Here is a 22,738-nt window from a genome sequence, read left to right as displayed (position 1 = left end):
CAGCGGCCCTGGTCCTGGGAGAGCAGGTCCAGGCGTGATGGTAATGGCCATGGTGGGGCGACTGCCAGGCTCGTGAGGGCCCCGTACCAATGTTGCCTGGGCCACGCCGGGGCAATAAGGAGGACCCATGCCCTGTCTGTCTTTATCTTTTCCAGGACCTTGCCAATCAGTGGGATCGGGGGGAAGGCATAGAGAAGTTGGCCTGATCAGGATAGAAGGAAGGCATCGGAGATAGCACCCATTCCCAGCCCCCCCACCCCAGAGCAGAACCGGGGACACTGGCGGTTCTGCCGAGTCGCAAACAGGTCCACCTGGAGAATTCCCCACTCTTGGAAAAGTCTGTGCACCACCTCTGGGTGTAGAGACCATTAGTGCTGAGAGGAGAAGTCTATGCTCAGGCGATCTGCCCGCGAGTTCCAGACGCCCAGGAGGTGGTAGGCCTGTAGGCAAATGTCGTGGGCTATACAGAAGTCCCACAGCCTGAGGGCTTCCTGGCAGAGGGCAGAGGAGTCGGTCTCGCCTTGCCTGTTGATGTAAAAACATCAAGGCAGTGTTGTCCATGAGAAGAGAAGGTTACTCACCTTGTGCAGTAACTGGAGTTCTTAGACATGTGTGTCCCTGTGGGTGCTTCACTTTAGGTGTTTGTGCGCCCCTGTGCTCATAGTCAGAGACTTTTAGTAGCTGTGCCGGTTGAATTGCATATGCTTGGTCCCTGCCTCATGCTGCTGCAGGCAGTTAACCAACACTGTGCAACCAACTCCCACTCAGTTCCTTCTCCACTGCAGAGACTAATAAGGAAACTCTGAAGTAGAGGGGAGAAGGAAAGGTAGTGGAGCACCCACAGGGACACACATCTCAAAGAACCCCAGTTACTGCATAAGGTGAGTAACCTTCTCTTTTTTCTTTGAGTGCTGTCCCTGTGGGTGCTGCAGTGCCCTCCGATGGAAGGAGGGGCTTTGGAGTTGAAGTTGTGACCTCTGATGGTAGAGAGCATCCGAAAGAGGTATCAGATGTTGCCTGTTGCTCTAAGGCATAGTGCTGTCTAAAGGTATGGGCTGAGACCCAGGCAGCAACTCTACAAACGTCCGTGATAGGTACATTGTGCAGGGAAGCCTTGCAGGCTGATAAGACTCTAGTGGGATGTGAGTGAATCCCCATGAGGGATTGGCAGTTCAACTGATGATAGCAGAGTTTTGTGTGATTATGAATCTACATGAAAAGTCTTTGTTTAGAGATGGTGCTCCTTTTGGAGCATTTAGTGATGGATAGAAACAGTCTGGGTGATTTATGGGATCGTTTAGTCCTGTCAATGTAAGAAGCCAATGTTCTCCGAACATCAAAATTATGGAACATGTAATCTGTTCTATCTGTGTGGGGTTTAGGGGTGTGGTCTGAGGGAGGCTTTAGCCTCAAAGAAGACCATGTATGGGGGTTCCACCATGAAAACCCACGGTGCTCCCACATGTCTGACAGATGTCATTGCTATAAGAAATGCTACTTTCATAGAATGCTGTAGCAGTGATTATGTCATCCTGGGTTCACGTGGGGAAGAGATGATGATTTGAAGGACCAGGTTCAGGTCCCATGGTGTAGTGGGCTCACAAAAGGGGGAGGGATAGCTCAATGGTTTGAGCATTGGCCTGTTAAACCCATGGTTGTGAGTTCAATCCTTGAGGGGGCCATTTAGGGAACTGGAGTAAAAATCTGCCTGGGGATTAGTTCTACTTTGAGCAGGGGGTTGGACTAGATGACCTCCTGAGGTCCCTTCCAATTCTATGACAGTTCAGGGTAGGCATTATTGAGTCTTCTGAGGAAGCATTGGGCCAGTAGATAGGTAAAGACAGGATGGCAATCCACCTTGGAGTGGAATGTTGTGATGGTAGGTAGATTGACTTTTATTGAGCTCATGTATAGGTCTGACCATTTGAGTTCTAATAGGTAATGCAGTATAAAGGGTAATGTCCCTGGGATGGAAATCATCCATTTTAGTTGGCACCAGACCTTAACTCATCTCCCCTTCAGGGTGTATGGGAACAGTTCATTTCTATTCCACTGTGTAACTATATTTTGTACCTCCTCTGAATAGGTCAGCTCAGGTTCTGAGAGCCATGGAGGAGCCATGCTCTGAGACGGAGTTTCTGTGGATGCAGGACATAGCCTGAGTCCTGGGACAGCGGGTGAGACAAAGTAAGAGTATGATTCATAGATGCACGGTCATACTGAGGGGTAAGGATACCATGGTTTGGCGAGACCATGATAGTAGAATTACTGTGGCCCATCCAGCCTGATCTTGTGGATCACTCGGTTCAAGAGAGGAATCGGAGGGAAGGCATAGAGAAGGGGAGCGTTCCACTCGAGGAGGAATGCATCGCCTAACGACTGCACACCGAGACCTGCACCAGAACAAAAACGAGGGTGTTTGGTATTTTGTGCAGTTAATAAAAGGTCTACTGAGGGGAACGCCCGGTGTTCAAATACATGTAGGAGTACTGAAATACATGTCGAGCTCCCTTCGCGGTCCTGAGAAATTTGTCTGCTGAGGGTATCTGCTGTGGTGGTGTGGATATTGAGGCTGACACACCATTGTCAGGGTTTTATGGCTTGCACAGAGGTACTACGAGTGTGCTCCCCCTTGTCTGTATATATAATACATACAAGCTGAGGCTTCAAATAGCCTTGTCCTTGATGAATGGCAGGAATTGGGAGCAAGCGTTGCGGACAGCTTAAAGTTCCAATAGGGTTATATGTCAAAGGGATTCTGCAGGAGACCAGCAGCCCTATACAGAATGTGGGTGCAGGTGTGCTCCACATCCCAGGAGTGAGGCATTTGTGGTCTGAATGAAGGATGCCCCCATGCATACATTGGTCAGTTTTGCCCACCAGAGAAAGGGGTCCTTTATTTTGCCTGATATCGTGAGGTGCTTGTTTATGCTGTGCCTGTGTGGAACAAAGTTGATAAGTAACCTTCCTTGTAGGAAAACAATGTTTAATCTGGTGTGTCTGACAGCAACTGTTGTGGCTGCCACGTGGTCATGGAGTTGGGGGCAAGTCCTAGCAGATTCCTGTGGGCTATTTCACAAAGTGAGTATGAGGCTGGTGAGAATGAAAGAACATTGTCTCGGTAGTGAGGCTATAGAGAGTTGAGGTGGGCCCCAATGAAGTCCAGCTCTTGCACTGTTATTAGAGTGGGCTTCTCGGTATTTATTAGGAAGCCCAGATTCATGAAGAGGGTTACCACCTCTTCAGTGGCTTGCAATGCTGTCTGCTGGGTTGATGCTTTTAGCAGGCAGTCGCTTATAGTGTGACCATCTTGAATCATTGTGTTTCTGACGAACCTGTTGAATTATCGGAGGTTGAGCATTGGTCTCCATCCACCAGAGTTCTTCTTAGGGGAAGCTGATGGTTGGGATGCAGCTTGAGAAGCAGATTGTTGTCCCCTCAGGGCCTGTGTCTGTGACCCTGTGAGTCAAATCACCGCTGTTGTTGTGAATACATTGGCCAGTAGTATCGCTGGGATGTAAAGTAATTCCTCTGTTTCCTCTTCGGTTTGGGGTTATAGGTTCCCAAGGATCGGAGAATCGCTCATGAGTCCGTGAGTGAGTGGAGTGAGTCGTCTGTCCTTTTGGCGAATAATTTGGGCTGGCAAGTCTTCCACCATGAATTGCACCTCTTTGGAGAAGCCAGAAAGAGAGAGCCATGAACTTCTCATTGCACCCACCGTCAATGGAGATGTTGCAGCCCTGTCCTCAGAATCAAGTGCTGCAAATTGTTCTCCCTTTTTCCTGGCAATAAATTAATCAATTTGAACATTTTTGTGTAGTTTGTATAGTTTTATTTTGTTAGTAATATTGCATAGTTGGCTATGCAGAGGTGAGGAGTAGCCAAGGAGTAAGCCTTATTGCCAAAACTGATCAAGTTTTTTCCAGTCCTTATCATGAGTTGTGTTTCAGGGCTGTTGTTGCATGCCACGTCACTGGACTGCGTCTGTCACTAAGAAATTAGGCACTGGATGCGAAGTCGACGCCCTTTGTTGATATACACTTGTTGGACCTTCTGCAGCCGCAGGGGCAGCATCGGGGGCCATGGGGCCCATTGATACCACGGTGCCTGCCAAGGAGCCCGGTGCCACTGCTGTGGCACCAGTGGAGCAGGCTGTTCAGCCTCACTGGCCTGTCCCATCGATCGACGGCTACAAAGGGAAGCCGGGCTGGCGTATGATCTGTGGCTGTCCCTAGACTGGGATGAGCGGCAGCATCAGGAACGGTGCCAATGGTAGCAACTGCTCTACAATCAGCTCCGGTGGGAGGATCCGCAACGGCAAGGTGCCAGCAATCGACGCCCAGGACTGCAGGAGTGGTACTGCAGCGGGGTCCTGGAGTGAGACGATGAAGAGGAATGGTGCCAATGTTCATGTCACAACTGGTTACAATAGCCCCTCAGAGACAAGGACTTTTGGTGCCATCAGTCTTGGTCTCGAGCGGAGCGGTGCCTGGAGCTCCTGTTAGTCGGAACCCAGCCAGACAACCTGGTAGGGGTCGAAGGTGACCGGCGTGGACTACCACACCGGGCGGTGCGCTGAGCAGCAAACAGCGTCAGAAACATTCCCTCGACCGCAAACAGTACCGAGCAGGGGGGCCACTGTGGAAATCCCAACAGTGGCTTGCCTCTGGACCAGGGAGCCAGCGTTAGTGGTGCCCCTGGCACCAGCAGTACATAACGTCCCAGGCCATTTGCAGGGCCTCAGGCGTGGTGGGCATCCAGTCAGGGAAGCCTGCTCTGAATAGGCCACGCTACTCTGCTTGACCTGAGTCGGAGGCCTGGAGGCCAATGGGGACCAAGGACTGCCCAACATGCGTCTAGCCTCTCCCCCAGTCTGCTCCGGGGCTGCAGCAGAGAAGGTTTCTTCTTAGCCTTCTTGGAGTGCCCCAAGGATGGGAAGCTGTGCCGACTGGTAGGTAGCACCGAGGGGTCACTGCGCGCCGACACTGTGGTACCCGGTGCCCAACGAACAACAGTGCTAGAGGAAAGCTGCAGACAAGCTGGAGCAGAGCAGTTCGCAAGCACCTTCATTGGCAGCAAGAAGGAACTGAGGGTGGGGGAAGCACACAGCGCTCCTTATACCACGCCATGGAGGCGCCACTCCAGGGGTCATAGAGGCGCTCCCCTACGGGTACTGCTAGGGGGAAATCTTCTGGTACCAGTGCACATGGCGAGCACACACACCTATTGTGGAATACACATGAGCAGTCACTCGAAGAAAATAGCCTTCTCACAACTCCCGTAATATAATAATTATGGTGCTCTAACACTGTCTCTGGAAGGGCTCATAGGCAGGCTGGTTGAAGCAATACTTGTGGCAAGGGGAGGAAGCATAGGCAGTTATGGGGACCTAACATTACCCTGGCAGAGTATCAGTCAGACTGTATCAGTCCCTGGAAAAATACGGCAGTGCATAAATATTCCAACACACATGTGAGTGAAGGCAAGGTTACTCACCTTGTGCAATAACTGAGGTTCTTCGAGATGTGTCCCACTGTGGGTGCTCCACTTTATGTATCAGTGCACTCCTGCACCATTGATCAGAGAATTTCAGCAGCAGTGTCCGTCTGGGTCGCTCATGCAGAGTGGTTGTCTCACGGCATCTATCATGCGTGTGACCCAACCCCCTCAGTTCCTGCTCTACCGTAGAGTCCCTAATGCAAACTCCAAAGTACAGGGTGAGGGGAGGATGGTGGGTAGTAGAGTACCCACAGGGACACACATCTTGAAGAACCTCAGTTACTGCACAAGGTGAGTAACTGTCTCTTCTTCGCATGATGTCTGTATGGGTGCTCCACTTCAGGTAACTGTAGAGCAATGCCCCACTGTGGATTGAAGGAGCTTCAGAGTTGCTTGAGTGATCGAGGATAGCACTGTGAAACTTAACAGTGTATCCAATTCTGAGCCCTGAGTGACTCCTGGGCTCCACGCACTGCTCCCGCCACATGCCCCAGTTGCGCAGGTCCCATTGGCCAGAAACCACAGCCAACGTGAGCTGTGGGGGGCGGGGCCTGCAGGCAGCACGTGGAGCCCCCTGGCCCCTCCTCCGCCTAGGAGCTTCAGGGCCATGCCAGTGGGAGCCAAGGAGCCCCCCACCCTGAGGTAAGCGCCCCACCCACCCACCAACTCCCTGCCCCTAGCCCTGAGCCCCTTCCCACACACCCAAACTGCTGCTGCTGGCCGCTGCAGAAGTCACAGAGGTCATGGAATCTGTGACTTCTGTGACCTCTGTGACAGACTTGCAGCCTTACTGATGATTGCAGGCAGGATGCCCTGCGCATTACAACAGCTTTGGCTGTTCTTGCCACCATATCTGCCACATGAAGGGACACCTGTAGTGCAGTTCTGGCGACAAGTTGTCCCTAGGGGAGTAAACCTTTGAACTGTTCCCGCCTCTCCTCTGGAAGGTCATTAATAAAATAATTCAGTTTGCCATAACTGTCATAGTCATATTTGGCCAGGAGCATGCTGTAGTTTGCCACACAGAACTGTAAGGTCTCAGAAGAGTAGACCTTTTGCCTCTTCCAGTCCTTATCTGTGGAGTAGATGTATACTAGCAGCAAAGAGTCCTGTGGCACCTTATAGACTAACAGACATGTTGGAGCCGCAGGACTCTTTGCTGCTTTTACAGATTCAGACTAACACGGCTACCCCTCTGATACTAGATCTATACTGTGCTGTTTGCCGTGTTGGTTTGAGGCCTCCATTACCAGGAAATTGGGGGGTGGGGGGGGGGGAGGAGGAGGAAAGGAAGTTTATATCTTTGGCAGGCATGTAATACTTCCTGTCCACCCTCTTACATGTTGGTGGGACAGTAGCTGGTGTTTGCCAAACAGTCTCTCCTGGCTTCATCAGGGCGTCATTTATGGGTAGCGCAATTTTAGAGGTTTAAGAGGTCTGGAGAATCTGGAGGAGTTTGTGCTGCGTGTCAGACACAGGGATCTCCTGACTCTGCGCCACCCTTTTAAACAGTTTTTGAAACTGGTTAAAATCATCAGCAGTGATGGGAGCATTATGGTTTTGTCTGGTGATGGGGAGTTATGTGCAGGTGAGATCATGTCCTGCTCTGTGCCCTCCTCTTTCTCATCCCCCATTTCCTCAGGGACATCAGAGGTCTCCGGTATGCAGCACGGTGGTGGCAATCTTATCTCTCCTCTAAGAGGGGTTGGAGGTCAGTTGCAATGGGTCCTGTATGTTGCCCATGGGTCTCAGGGTGACCACTGCATGGGAAAAGGCATGGGTGGGCACATCCATGGCTGTCCGTACTAAGGCTGAATGTCTTGCACATATTGAGCCCTTGATTTCATGGGTCCCAAAGGTGGTCTGTTTTTGACAGATGAAGAGTGTTGCAAAGCAAAAGCAACCTCTTTCTGTTTATCATCCTCATTGCTAGAGAATGGAGGGGCAGTGGGTGAGGCTGATTGCTCCGGTGCTGTATGCTCTGGGGAGTCATCGGTGCTGAAGAGCAGCAAGAGTGGTACTGAGGATACCATGATGTCTTTCTGGTGTAGAAACTGATGTAGTGCCATCAATTTTGTTACCGATGTCAGTATTTTAGATGGAGCCATGGACAGTCCCGATGGTTTCTGACCTGACTTGCTCAGTGTGGACTATGCCATCTTCACCCTCTCTGTCAGTGCCAAGGAAGTTGTCGGCACTAGTGGTGGTGGCACAGCCATTGGTGAGGGTTTTGGCACTGTGTATTTCACCGGTGTTGTTGGTGCCATAGAGGAGGAGGAGGAAGGTTTAGATGTGTGCCTTGACTTCTTCTCTTTCAAATGGGGTCCCAGTGTGGATGGTGCCAGAGGTGCCTGGTGCCTCAAAGGTGCTTACCCACAATGCGGCACTGAGGACAGCGACCTAGCAGGAGACCATTTTTTTTTAGTCTTTGCAGTGAGGTCATAGCTCTTTTCCTCGATCTTTTTGAGGAATGAGCCTTATCCTTCACTGAGGGTGATGTACCTGGGAGTCTTTTGGCCAGTCAGAAGCCAGTCAGATGAGCTTCAGATGGAAGTCTTGATCCTGTCTAGCTCTGGCCTTCAAAGTACTGCACTGAGTGCACTTCTGGGAGATGTGTGACTCACCAAGGCAATGGACACAGAGGGAATGACTGTCAGGCAGGGATAGCGTCTCAGAAGGCGCCACATCTTTTAAAACCCGGAGAACCAGGCATTGTTGAGTGTGGTTGAATGTTTCCTGCTCTGAGGAAAGAAAAAGAAAAAAATTAAGTAACTAAGACTAATGAAGACTAGCTAAACTACTACTAACTATACTATGAAACTTAAAACTATTTTGAACTAGTTTTTCTAGGTTTCCAGCTCAGGCTGGGACCAATTGAGAAGGAACTGAGGGTGTCGAGTCGCACATACAATAGATGAGGTGCCAATGGTGCCGCAAGACAACCACGGCGCACGCACAATCCAGATGGATACTGCTGCTGAAATTCTCTGATCAACAGCACAGGGGTGCACAGACACCTGAAGTGGAGTATCCACAGGGACATCATTCAAATTAAGAATATCTTTCTACGTAAAAAACGTACTGTGCATAGTTTTCAAATTTAAATAGATTTCTCTCTTACCTGTAAATGGTATTTCTGTAATGGGAAATGTCAGTCTCTAACAAGATGAAAGTTTTGCTTAAGTCACTGTTGAACAAGCAGAAATGACTAGTGAAAGAGCAGAAGTTCTGGCCACCAATGCAGGTGATCTAGCAGCCTCCTCCATGAATGCTATTTAGCTCACAATAAAGTGTATTTATAAGTTGAGAGGGGAGAGGCACTTGGCTGGAGTGAGAAATGGTTAAAGAAGAGTAAGAAAATCACACCCAAGTTTGGCTCAAGTGAAGCACTTAACCAACGATAATACAACAGAAAAAACTTGAAGCTGAAACTACATATAAAGAAAAAGTGATTGGCCTCAATGAAAAATATTTCAGAAATAGGACAAACAACAAATAAGGGTATGTCTACACTACCAGAGTAGTTTGATTTAACTTAACTCGAATTTGTGGAATCGACCTTACAAAGTCGAATGTGTGTATCCACACTAAGGACAGTAATTTGACTTTGTGAGTCCACACTAACGGGGCAAGCGTCGACATTGGAAGCGGTGCACTGTGGGCAGCTATCCCACAGTTCCCGCAGTCCCCGCTGCCCATTGGAATTCTGGGTCGAGCCCCCAGTGCCTGCTGGGGGAAAAAATGTGTCGAGGGTGCTTTTGGGTAACTGTCATCATTCAACCGTCACTCCCGCCCTCCCTCCCTGAAAGCGCCGGCAGGAAATCAGTTTGCGCACTTTTCTGGTCAGTGATAGCGCGGACACCACAGCACTGCGAGCATGGAGCCCGCTGCGATCATCACTGCAGTTATGGCCGTTGTCAACTCCTCGCACCTGATCGTCCACCTCTTCCACAGTCAGCTGCTGAGAAATCGGGCGAGGAGGCTCCGGCAGCGCGGTGAGGACATGAAGTGTGAGAGTGGCACAGACCTCTCACAAAGCACGGGACCCTGCGCCGTGGACATCATGGTGGCAATGGGTCATGTTCATGCTCAGGAACGGAGGTTCTGGGCCCGGGAAACAAGCACGGACTGGTGGGACCGCATAGTGCTGCAGGTCTGGGATGAATCACAGTGGCTGCGAAACTTTCGCATGCGTAAGGGCACTTTCCTTGAACTCTGTGAGTTGCTGTCCCCTGCCCTGAAGCGCAAGGACACCCGGATGCGAGCAGCCCTGACTGTGCAGAAGCGAGTGGCCATAGCCCTCTGGAAACTTGCAACGCCAGACAGCTACCGGTCAGTAGCGAACCACTTTGGCTTGGGCAAATCTACCGTGGGGGTTACTGTGATGCAAGTAGCCCACGCAATCGTTGAGCTACTGCTCTCAAAGGTAGTAACCTTGGGAAACGTCCAGGTCATCATAGATGGCTTCGCCGCGATGGGATTCCCAAACTGCGGTGGGGCTATAGATGGAACTCACATCCCTATCCTGGGACCGGACCACCAGGCCAGCCAGTATATTAACAGAAAGGGCTACTTTTCAATGGTGCTGCAAGCACTGGTGGACCATAGGGGACGTTTTACCAACATCAGCATCGGATGGCCGGGCAAGGTTCATGACGCGCGTGTGTTCAGGAACTCTGGTCTGTTTAGACGCCTGCAGGAAGGAACTTTCTTCCCGGACCACAAAATAACTGTTGGGGATGTGCAGATGCCTATAGTGATCCTCGGGGACCCAGCCTACCCGCTAATGCCCTGGCTCATGAAGCCCTATACAGGCGCCTTGGACAGTGACAAGGAACTCTTCAACTACCGGCTGAGCAAGTGCAGAATGGTGGTGGAGTGTGCTTTCGGACGTCTCAAGGGGAGATGGAGAAGATTACTCACTCGCTCAGATCTCAGCGAAACCAATATCCCATTGTTATTGCAGCTTGCTGTGTGCTCCACAATCTCTGTGAGAGCAAGGGGGAGACCTTTATGGCGGGATGGGAGGTTGAGGCAAATCGCCTGGCTGCTGATTACGCTCAGCCAGACAGCCGTGCGATTAGAAGAGCCCAGCGGGAAGCGCTGTGCATCTGGGAGGCTTTGAAAGCTAGGTTCCTCGGTGAGCGGGGTAACCTCTGACTGTTACATTTGTTTACAGAGAAGCTGAACCTGCCCCCGTTTCTTTACCCAGTTAATGTTGACTATCCTCTGCAGTTACATACCCCGTTCGCCCCGCTCCCCCACTTCCAACACACGTTTAAAAATAAAATGCATGGCACTTTGTTAATGAACACCGTTTTTTTTATTACTGTTTTGGTGGGAAAGGGTTAAAACTAGGATGCAGACTGTGGTGGGTAGGGTGTGTACTGATGTAAAGACCGCTTCTAAACTCGTGGAATGACAGGCTCCTGCTCCTAGAGCGGTCTGCAGTGCCGGACTGGTTGTTTCAACGGAGCCTGCCATCCCTCCTTTTCGGGACTCTGTGTGCAGTGGCTATGTGACCTTTTTGCGGGGGAGGATGGTTACAGATTCCCCTGCTGCGTGGCTCTGTGGTCCAGGACAAGGACCGCTGCAGAAGATCTGTAACCGCCCTCCCCCGCCACAAAATCACGTACCCCCCCACCCACACAGAACATGAAAACCACCTCACAGACCGACCAGGGTGCCTACTGACTGCACTGTGTGTGTGACCTGCTGCTGATCCTGCCCCCCTGTATTTTTAATAATCAACTAGACAGTTAGGGGATGAAACTGGGATTGGGGCTTGGGTGAGTCAGGAAGGGAAGGACTTCTCAAAATTTTGCATACTAGCAGTGCAAACCACAGTAAAACAGAATAATGGTTTTATCGACTCTTAATAGATAAGAAAACCTCTCTTTTCTCTGAATGGGTAAAATCAATCTCTAACTTAAGGGGATCTGTGCACTATTTCCTCAACAATAGGGCAGGAAAATTTCTCAAGATCATAAGTTAAAAAAGCCTTGAAAAAAGCTGTATCAGCACAAATGCAAGTGTCTATATTGTCTGTGATCCAGAACGTTATACGTAACACTGATACATATTATGATTCACCTGGAAAAATATTTGTGTGGGCTTTTAGCCTCTCAGAATAAATGAACAAATTCTCATGAACCCCAAACCCCTATTTTCTATTTATATAAAGTTGTGTGGCCTTTTTAATGATTTAAATATGAAGGCATCCCTTTCAGAGAGGCTGGAGCTTTGAATTACCTCTGAGAGCACTGTGCATTGTAGTTGAGAGGTTTGTCATGAGACAAAGACTCCTACCCAGGCCTGGATGCACTACCTTGTCCACCTGATTTGAAGAACACCAAAACTACAGAAAGCTTGAGCCTCAAATCTAAATTCTGCAATTTCATTGTCTACTTATAGTTCTCCAAAAGTGACATAAGCAAAAAAAAGTGCTATGTAATATACTGACTGTCCATGTGAGGCCACATATTTGCACTGAAAACTTTATGTGGCCATTTTGCAAACACCATATGTAATATTTTGTAATCTTTTTTCTTTTTAAAAGAATATAATTTAACAAACTAATCATGTTAAACTTACATAATAAAATAAAAAAGATGTACAACGTAGCCTTGTTAATGTTAATATGAGAACAGTAAAACTTTCATTTACTGACCTGCAGTGCTTAAAATTGTTTAACCGTTTACAGTTTTTCCATTTATTAGTTTTAATTCCTCTCTACCCTGCAAAATTGGACTCATGGTAACTAAGGCACCTGGATTTACAGGATTTACAAGAAATTATATACAATTTTAAGATGCTTCTTTAATGTAATATTAAAGTTAAAATAAAAGCAGTCAAATGCAAAGTAACAATGCAGAATTTAAGGTTCTCAATACAACATTATTAATTCCTAGGTTTAGATATTAAGTATGTAATTTACCATATTTCTGTTTATGCTGTTAAATATGTCACACATGGCTAGGTTAACATCACTGTAATGTAACATTTTTGTTAGTAAATAAATGTATATTTGAATATGCATAACAAAAAAAACCCTCAGAAAATCAGGTTCAGTTTTGTTTAGTTGAATTAATAGGGGCATAGTTATTCCTTGTCTTACCAATGAAGAAAATCAGGTATGCCATTGAGAAGCTTAGAATTACTTCAGTTAATCCATCATTGAAGATATGAGACAGCCAATATTTAACTATTCTTGAACTCAAAAATCCAAATATGATACTTGCAAAAAATTTTAATACTAGTTTAATAATAATTTCTTTTGCTGTAAAAGAAGAAAATAAGATTGAATTATAAATTAGTAATTCACTTTTTAAAAATGCATTCAAGTGGAGTTAAAATTTCTGTTGCACAAGAGAGACTTCCTGTCCCTATATCTTCTGGAATGCAAGACTTCAACACACCAAATTCAAACATTCGATAACTAGGAAATGCTCAGCTAAGCTCTCTCCACATGTCTTCAAAAAGAATGTTAGTTTGACAACAACAACAACAAAAGCCCACAGACTTATGAAAACCAGGAAAGATATTTGAGGACAAGAAAGTATTGTAGTACAACAGCAATCTTAATGAATTTTTGTAAGCAAATTTCCACTGTATTTTTAAATATGTGAATTAGCCAAGCTAGCAGAGGGTTCTGATATTTCTATAAAAAAATGAGTTTACTCTTTCATATCTTTGCATGCAATGTCAGATAATGATTTTAATCTTGCAGAGTTTAACTCTGGGGTCATCCGGAACAACAGACCTCCAGAAAGAGTCACTGCTGGAGATTGGCTGCAAAGGTAAGAGCCTACCCACGGTTGAATGTTTTCAAATTTTACGCCAAACTCAACACTGGCCACAGTTCTACTTCATCTCTAAAAAACCCCTCCCAACAATCTGTCCTGAGGTATAGAACTATGGTGACTACAGCGAACTATACACAAAGCATCAAAGCTCAGAAACAAGAGTGCCATGAATATTGGGGGAAATTGCAGCTCCAAAAACACACGAAGCATAGTCAATATTGTCAATTAAAAAAAGGTTACATAAAACTGTCAATGAGACCAAGCATTCCTTTTGAGGTCCTCCTGATGACCTCCAACAGGGAGGTAATTGGAAACACAAGATCCTTCAGAGTCTTTAAAAGATAATTACACTCTCTATAACAAAAATGGTGGAAAATAAATTTGTTTGGTCCCCTCCTCTATACAACCACAATAGGGTAAGACCTGTGGTGGCCAGGCTCTTATAGGCCTCCCAAAATTCATAAGTGCTAGTGGGTCCCCTATGATTTGGGAGCTTTGTCTGTCCAAATTATGAATTCTGGTTGACATAATGAAATTTTATAATAAAAATCACTGTATCATGAATGCCTCTCTCTCTGTGTATCGACCGTGTCTTACCAGCCTGAAAAGCATGCCTTCCTCAGACTGAGGATAACAGGAAGGTACTTTGAACTCAACGTACCTGGCGAGGAGGACCATCTGGTTGGCAATCCTCATTTGCAGGCCTCTTGCAGAATAGACCTTCCGGCCTAGCAGGTCCATACGTTTCGCGTCCTTCGATTTGGGCGCCGAAGCCGGTTGACCGTGCCGCTCCCTGTCATTAACCGACTGGACTACCAAGGAGTCCGGGGTCGGATGCATATACAAGTATTCATAGCCCGTGGGAGGGACAGAGTACTTTCGCTCAACCCCACGGGCTGTAGGGGACACGGACGCTGGCGTCTGCCAGATAGTGGTGGCGTTCTTCTGCACCGTCCGTACAAACGGAAGTGCAACTCGCACCGGCGTGTCAGCCTCGACCACGTTCGTGATAGGGTCCTCGTCCTCGCGTACCTCCTCTATGGGCAAGGCCATTGCCGTCGCCACACGACGAAGGAGGTCCTGGTGAGCTCTCACGTCAATGGGGGGAGGCTCCTTAGTTGCTGCACCGGCCACCGCCTCATCAGGCGAGGACGAGGAGGACAACCCTTGGACGACCGTCTCCGAAGAGGGGCCTGCCACATGTCCGTCGGAGGGTGCGGGCTGCACATGGCCTTGGGATTCCGACGCTACAGCATCCGCCGCCGGTGGCGAAGGGGCCGGTCTGGATACCGTCGCCTCTGGGACTCTGCGCTCTGACGCGGGGGGCCTTGGTGGAAAAGGCACCCCCTGGGCCTCGTACTGGGCCCATGGAACCCAAAAGCCCCACGGTTGTGCCCCTTGAGGATGGTGCCGTGGGGTGGGCGGCAGGAGTCCGTATCCGTCCGCGCCAGAAGCGACCGACTCGTGTCGAGAAGGCCATGGCGGTGCCGAAGCGTTCGCAGAGTGTGGTGCCGAATGGGGCCGACCTTCCCCGGGAGGCAAAGAAGTGCGAGGTTGCTCCGGCCGGTACCGGGACGGCGACCGGGAGTGACGGCCGCCGCGGTGCCGGGAGCTCGACCGGTGCCGGGAGCTTGACCTTGTTTGAGAACGACGGTGCCACGAACGTCCGCGCGAGTCGCGGTGCCGGGAGCGGTGCCGGGACGGCGATCTCTGATGGCGCCGACGCGATGGCGACCTGGATCTCGTGCGGCGTCGGGAGTACGACCGGTACCGCGATGACGAGCGGTACCGGGACTGCGACCGGCGTTGTGATGGCGACCGGTACCGCGAAGTCGAGCGGTGCCGAGATCGCGAGCGTCTGGATGGAGATCTGCCGCGGGACCGGGACCGGGACCGGGACCGGGAGCGTCGTCCATGCGGCCTGTCCAGGGACGGTGGCCGGGTCATTCTCGCCGGCTTCCCCGCCGACACGACAGCCCGCACCGGCGGTGCCGGGGGCCGGAGGCCTGGTGCCTCTATGAGCTTGATGAGCTCTCGCGCGGAGGCGAATGTCTCCGGCGTTGACGGCAGCCGGGGCTCGACCTCGGACGGTACCGGGGAGCGTGGCGGCGCCGGACTCGACGGCCCTTGCGGCGCCGGAGTCAAGGGTCCGGTGCGCGGCTTGTGTACGGGCACCGCAGGAGCTGCCAGGCGCGCAGCTGCTTGCGCCGAGGCCTCAGCGCTAGCCTGCGCTATTGCCTTCGCCAGTCTCTGCTTTCCTGTAGGCGAAAGCGAGCGGTGCCGCGACTTCTTAGCTGCTTTCTGCGTCGGCGGCGCCGCAGAGGTGGAGCGGCCTGGTGCCGCCGGTGCGCTTTGCACCGAGTCAGTTCGCGGTGCTGGCGCGGATGGTGCCGGTGGTCGAAGCGACGCTTCCATTAGGATCTGCTTCAGGCGGATGTCCCGCTCCTTCCGGGTCCGCGGTTTAAAAGTTAAGCAGATCGAACACTTGTCCGTTCTATGCCCTTCGCCCAAGCAACGGAGACAGGCGTCGTGCGGGTCTCCGATGGGCATCGGCTTCTGGCACGCCGCGCAGGGCTTAAAGCCCGGTGCCTTGGGCATGAGCCCGCACCGGGTGAGGTAAAAGGGGAAACCCCCCCCTTTCACCTTATCTACACTAACTAACTATCTAAAACTGTAACTACTAAACTAACTATATACAAGAGAGATGTAAACGCTAGGGATTGTGGAGAACGAAGAGCCCTCCACAGTTCCAACTGGCCGTCACGGGCGGTAAGAAGGAACTGAGGAGCGGACGGGCCGGCTGGGGTATATATTTAGCGCCATAGCGGCGCCACTCCAGGGGGCGCCCAGCCGGCCCGCCGGGGTTGCTAGGGAAAAAAAGTTCCGAGATGCTGTGCACGCGCGGCGCGCACACCTAACTGGAATGCATTGGAGCAATCACTCGAAGAAGAACCACTTTTACCCTGCCCCTCTGCAGGGATGGGATGGGGGGTGGGGGTGAAGGTTGGATCAGTGGAAAGTTACCAAAAGACACAACAAAGGAAGAAGACATTGGAAGTGGGGCATACAAACAAGAGAGAGAACACAGGAAAAGGAAGCACGTGGCAGAAGAGAGCATACTCATAGGCGCTGGGGGAAGAGAACTTCATGAAGGAGAAGCACCCCAGAGTGAAGAAGCCTAGGTGAAGCAGCAAACCCTGTCTGCTTTGCTGGACGCAGATGGTCACCCCTATGGACTCCCATAGGAAGGATTAGCTAGGAAGGGTGTACTGCAGTTAGAATGTTTATTCTTTTCTAAATGATTTGTTCTCTCTTGTGCTTTATATGATTAAGGAAATAAAAAATTGTGTTAGACTCTGTGGAAAGTTAATCCATGTGTGTTATATGTTTTGCAATTACTATGAGCCTCCAGAAAGAATTAAACTGTAAATCAGAAGGCTTACAGCTTGAGGTAGAGTTCTGGAAGAGAATATATTTAACTATGAGGGAGTCTGAAGAGTTAACCCTATGCTCGGGTAGGGAGGAGGGAGGCAAGGCAGCTGGACAGTGGATTACAGTTCTCAGAAGGGAGAATTAGACATAGAGAATTTGCACCTTGAGGATGTGCCTAGGGAACCCAAGATTGAGCAGTGACTGGACTCTATGCAAACTTTGGAGGCTTAAAACACTCAAGGATCCAGAGGCTTGGATCTCCTCACCGCAGTCTGGAGGATGGCCAGCAGAGGGCGCCCAACTGGATCTTTGAAACTCCCAATGAGCTTAAAGTTAGATATGTAAATGTGTCTTCCAAATAAGCCCCCTCACAATCCACTGACAAAAATCTGATTCTTGCAACACACATGCTCAGCCCAATGGCCACACCCTCTGGTTTCCCAACTGCTATAATCAGTTTATACAATGTCAATTCTAAAATGTCACAATTTTGAAATTTCAGAGGCAACAGGAAATATGAAAAACAAGGTGTTTATTTTAACCCAAATAGCTTTACTGAACTATTTAACATTATAAAAATTAGTATCATTCGGTACTGTTATGCATCTTTACTTCTGAATGTTTTAAATATATTTTATCCTGTCTCAAAAGTGTCAATTTATCATAGAATTTAGTGTGCGTTTACCAGAGAAATCAGAGTTCTGTTGCATAACTAGGATCTCACAGGCCTCAGAATAACTGAGGATGAAAAGAGAATAAATATTATGGAAAATATTGCCTTACCAACTTCAGTATGTGGGTCAGATACAAGATCACTGTAAAGTTCAAAAACAATTGCACTGGTAGCATCACTGAACAAAGACTCTCCTTTAATTAGATTAATGACGATTTTTGAAAGACCTTAAAAAAAGAAAATAGAACAAACTATTATAAGAAACTCTTCTACTACACTAATGAAAATTAGGGGGTTAGCTACAGGAAAATTGCACCAATTCAACCTAAGGTGTGATTTTAATCCACTTTAAGTAAACTTGCTGCACAAAAGGTTGTGTGGACACACTTTTTTCAACTTAAACCAAATTTATTTCAATTTAGTTTAAGTTGATTTGGAATAGGTTTAAGTTAAACCAGAATAAGCCACTCTTACAATGAAATGAGAGTGTCTACAAAGGGATTTGCAATAGTTTAACTAAATCAGTTTAAAACCAATTTAAGTTAAACTGGTGCAACTTCTGTTTGTGGACAAGACCTAAGTTACTTATCCTAAGTGGCATTTCTCTGAATTTCCACAGATTCACATTCTTAAAGTCAAATACCAAGCCATGAAAATAACTTGAGGTAATGAGAGTTTGTACAACCAACAGGCACATATGCTGATGCAGAAAATATATTTCCAGAGTATCTGCATAGAATCAATAACTTGGAAGATAAGTAGGGAGGTGGCTGCATAAATGGAGGTTACTTGCCTATAACCAGAGTTCTTCTACATTAGCCTCTGCATATTCACGTTTGTGGGATCAAGTAGCTGCATCACAAGCTTCCAGCACCTTTTGGAAAGCAGTGTCTGTTGGGGCTATTCACCCCTCTTCCCCCCTTTTCCCCCTCCCATCCTGGAGGGTTCTGAAGGTATGAACAATGAGGATGGCCTCAACTATGCCTCAATTCCTTCCAATAATTTGGGAATTCCTAACCTGAAACTCTAAGGAAGTGGGGCATAGAGCACAAAGTGTGAATATGCAGAGGCTCATCTCCAATAATTCTTGTTACAGATAAGTATAGAACGATTACTGCCAGATAGTAACTGTGGTTCTTTCAAATGTTCTGCACATGTGAATCCTACTGATGGTGTCCATGTGCCCTAGCACAAAAGTTCAGAAAGTTTTCATTAGCAGCATTCAGTACATGTTATGCATGTGACCAGTCCAACAAAAAGAGGGGTATAAGAAGTGTAGATAGCCAGAGTTTGGAGCCCCAGGAGAATAGAGGATGACTTGCAAAAGATTACAAGTGAGAAATGAAGACAAGAAGATTTACAGCCAGAAAGAACAGGAGGAAGGCCAGAGAATTGCACCAACACCAGGAAGAGGCAAATGTACGTGACTGGGTACTCCCTCCTAAGAACAAACAGGCCTGTCACCGGAGTGGATCTGGAGAACAGAAGGGTATGCTGTCTATTGGGAGCTAAAATATGGAATGCAGAGATGAGGCTGAAGAGGCTCCTAATGGGAGCAGGAAAGAATCCACTGATTGTCCCTCATGTGGGAACAAATTATACTGATAGATTCTCAGTGAAATGCATCAAGATTTCACTAGGCTGGGGAAAATGCTTAAAGATATGGATGCTCAGGTGACCTTCAGTGGAATCCTACCCATCCCTAGAAAGCACCAAGATTATAATTAGGGCCCTACAAAATTCACAGCCATGAAAAACGTGTCACGGACTGTGAAATCTGGTCTTTTGTATGCTTTTACTTTATACTATACAGATTTCACAGGGGAGACCAGTGTTTCTCAAATTGGGAGTCCTGACTCAAAATGGTATTACAGGGGGATCAAAAGGTTATTTTAGGGGAGGGTCACAGTATTGCCACCCCTACTTCCGCGCTGCCTTCAGAGCTGGGCGGCGAGAAAATAGTGGCTGTTGGCCAGGTGCCCAGCTCTGAATGTAGCACCTCGCCAGCAGCAGCGCAGAACATAAGTGGCGAGTTCCATACCCACGTGGTGCTTGGGCACCAGCAATATTCAGCTCCACCAAAATTTGCCCCCCCGCCAAGTGTCCCGTGGCCCTGACTTGCTGCCCCCACCCCCAACTCGCCTTTCCCGGGCCCCGGAGCATAGCATCTCTGTCTTTGTCTCCTCCATACTGCTTCCCTGCAGCGACTGCTGCCGCAGGGTCCTAGTGCCCTCCTTCTCCACTGCCAGAGCAGACTTACTCTGAGCCTGCCGTTCCCCCTCAAACCCTTCCCTGTTCTGGCACCCCTCTCCCCTGCCCACAGTCACTGCTCCTGCCCCATGCTGGGCCAGGAGGTAGCCCCATCCCCTACCCGCAGTGAGGCTACAGTCAGGGGCAACAGCACCCCACGGCACCCACCACGGGGAAGGTGAGGGAGATTCCTGGACCTGAGGGGGGCCCTAGGAGCACATGCAGTAACAGTGTGCTGCTGGGGGGGAAGGAAAGGGGGGCTCCTCCCCCAGAGCTTGCTGCTGCCGCCAGCAGGGAAAGGGCTGGGGGGAATCCTCCTCTTTGTCCCGTCCCGGAGCAGCCTGCCTGCACCCCAAACTTATCCCCAGCCCTGCCCCACCCCAGAGCCCACCCCCCCAGTAAGAGATTTTACCCTCCACCACACCCTCAACCCTCTACCCTAGCCCTGACCCCTCCAGCACCCCAAACATCTTATCCCCAGTCCCAGCCAGAGCCCTCACCTCCCACACTTATTCTCACCATGAGCTGTTCCCACACCCTAAACCCCACATTGCCAGCCCCGACAGAGTCCTCACCCCCTACACCCCTACTCTCATGCTGAGCCTCTCCCACACTCCAAACCCCATAGCCCTCACCCCTGCACCCCATCCCTCTGCACCCCTCCCATCCCCAAACTCCCTCCCAGAGCCTGCACCCTGCACCCCAATCCCATGCCCCAGCCTAGAGCCTGCACCCTAGTCCTCCTCCCTCACCCAAACTCCCTCCCAGAGCCTTGGGTAGGTGGAGGGGCAGAGTTTGGGGTGCAGAGTTTGGGCAGGGGCGGGTTCTGGGCACCACCAAAATTTCTACAAACCTGCCACCCCTGGTGCAGAAGGTGGAAATACCATACCATGCCACCCTTACTTCTGCGCTACAACTAGCGACGACTCTGCCTTCAGAGCTGGGCTCCTGGCCAGCAGCTGCCACTCTCCAACTGTCCAGCTCTGAATGCAGCACCACCTCCAGCAGCTGCACAGAAGTAAGGGTAGCAGAAATGCAACCCCGCCCCCCAACAATAACCTTGCAACTCCCACACAACTCCTTTTTGGGTCAGGACTCCTACAATTACAACACCATGAAATTTCAGATTTAAATAGCTAAAATCATGAAATTTACAATTTTAAAATCCTATGACCATGAAATTGTCCAAAATGGTCCATGAATTTGGTAGGGGCCTAATTATAACGATCAATAAATGACTCAGACAATGGTGCTATAAAAAGGGTTTTGTGATGTTTGACCACTGGGAGGCATTCATGGACAGTCAACTGTTCTCATGGGATGGACTGCACCTGAATAAGGAGGAAAATAGATTTCTGGGATTGAGGTTGCCACAACTGATTTAAAAAGCTTTAAAAGAGAACATTACTCACCTTCTGCAATAAAGGGAGATTCTGGCACTGTGACACCCCGTTCCCCAAGTTCCTTCTCTATTGCAGAGCCTAGTAATAAAACTCAAAAGCAGAGGGGAGAATGGAGAGTAATGGAGCATTCACAGGGACACACATCTCAAAGAACTTCCATTACTGCACAAGGTGAGTAATGTTCTCTTCTTTGAGTGATGTCCCTGTGGGTGCTCCACTTTAGGTGACTTCAGAGCAGTGCCCTCTAGTGGAAAGAGCGGGCTTTGGAGTTGAAGTTGTAGCAGATGAAAGTATGGTGTGCCCAAACATAGTATCAGAAGATGCAAGTTGTTGCAAAGCGCAATGCTGGGTAAATGTGCGTGGCGAAGCCCAGGTTCTGGCCCTAGATTTCTGTGATGGGAACATTATTAAGAAACACTATGGAGGCTGAGAGGCCTCTGGTAGAATGTATGCGGATCCCCCATGGGGGGTTGTTGTTCATGCTGGAGGTAACTAGGGTGACCAGATGAGAAAGTTACTCACCTTGCAGTAACTGAGGTTCTTCGAGATGTGTGTCCCTGTGGGTGCTCCACTCTAGGTGACGGTGCGTCCCGGCGCTGTCGATCGGAGATTTTCGGTAGCAGTGCCTGGTTGGGGCGCATGCACCCAGATGGTATCTCCCGTCTAGTTGGAATCTTCCTGAGTGCATGCGCCCCACACCCTCCTCAGTTCCTTCTCTACCGTGGAGAGTCATCTCAGTACTCCAAAGTAGAGGGGAGAAGGGTGGGGAGTGGAGCACCCACAGGGACACACATCTCGAAGAACCTCAGTTACTGCAAGGTGAGTAACTTTCTCTTCTTCTTCGAGTGCTGTCCCTGTGGGTGCTCCACTCTAGGTGAATGTGTAGCAGTACCCACTACGGTTGGTGGGACTTTGGAGATACGGCAGGGAGTACTGAAGATAGTACTGTATGACCTACTAGTGTGTCTGCCGTGGTGTCTTGCGTTAAAGCATAGTGTTTTGCAAACGTGTGTTCAGATGACCATGTAGCTGCTTTGCAGATATCGGGAATGGGAACGTTGTGTAGGAAGGCAATGGATGCCGACATGGCTCTAGTGGAATGAGTTCTAACGCCTTCAGGCGGTTGAAGATTCTTCGCACGGTAACAGGATCTGATGCAGTCAGAGATCCACTTGGATAGGCGTTGTTTAGAAATAGCCGTGCCTTTTGATCTTTCGGCAATTGAAAGAAAGAGTCGTGGAGACTTGCGAAATGGTTTAGTCCTGTCTAAATAAAAGGCAATTGCTCGCCTGACGTCGAGAGTATGCAGGGTTGCGTCCTGTGGCGTTTTGTGAGGTTTGGGGTAGAAAGTTGGTAAATATATAGGTTGGTTGAGGTGGAAGGTCGATACCACCTTAGGAAGAAATTGAGGATGCGGTCTCAAAGTGACTTTATCTTTGGAGAAGATTGTGTATGGAGGGTGGGCCATCAAGGCACTTATTTCTCCAACTCTCCTTGCTGATGTTATGGCAACTAGGAAAGCCACCTTCATGGACATATGGAGATCAGAGGAGGTAGCCAAGGGCTCAAATGGAGGTTTCATGAGAGCATGAAGAACGAGGTTAAGATTCCATGTAGCCACTGTTGTGTGAATTTCAGGGTAGAGATTTTGCAGGCCAGAGAGAAAGCGTTTAATG

General features: G+C 49.2%; 2 protein-coding genes across 2 annotated transcripts in view; one reads left to right on the top strand and one right to left on the bottom strand.

The window, feature by feature from the left end:
* Nucleotides 1–22,738, top strand: part of LOC123370220 (glycine N-acyltransferase-like protein 3) — a 327,798-nt gene that overhangs the window by 210,433 nt on the left and 94,627 nt on the right. The gene's annotated exons all lie outside the window — the stretch shown is intronic.
* Nucleotides 1–22,738, bottom strand: part of LOC123370218 (sodium/hydrogen exchanger 10-like) — a 236,024-nt gene that overhangs the window by 184,031 nt on the left and 29,255 nt on the right. Inside the window, exons 6-7 of the mRNA XM_045016557.1 lie at nucleotides 17,520–17,636; nucleotides 12,617–12,778 (exon numbers count right to left, since the gene is read on the bottom strand). Of these exons, the coding sequence (XP_044872492.1) occupies nucleotides 12,617–12,778; nucleotides 17,520–17,636 (279 nt within the window). The remainder of the gene's footprint in view (nucleotides 1–12,616; nucleotides 12,779–17,519; nucleotides 17,637–22,738) is intronic.

Source organism: Mauremys mutica, chromosome 4 (genome assembly GCF_020497125.1).
Source record: "Mauremys mutica isolate MM-2020 ecotype Southern chromosome 4, ASM2049712v1, whole genome shotgun sequence".
In the NCBI taxonomy this organism is placed as follows: Eukaryota; Metazoa; Chordata; order Testudines; family Geoemydidae; genus Mauremys; species Mauremys mutica.
The sequence above is the reverse complement of the archived record's forward strand: the minus strand, read 5'-3'. Positions and strand labels throughout refer to the sequence as shown.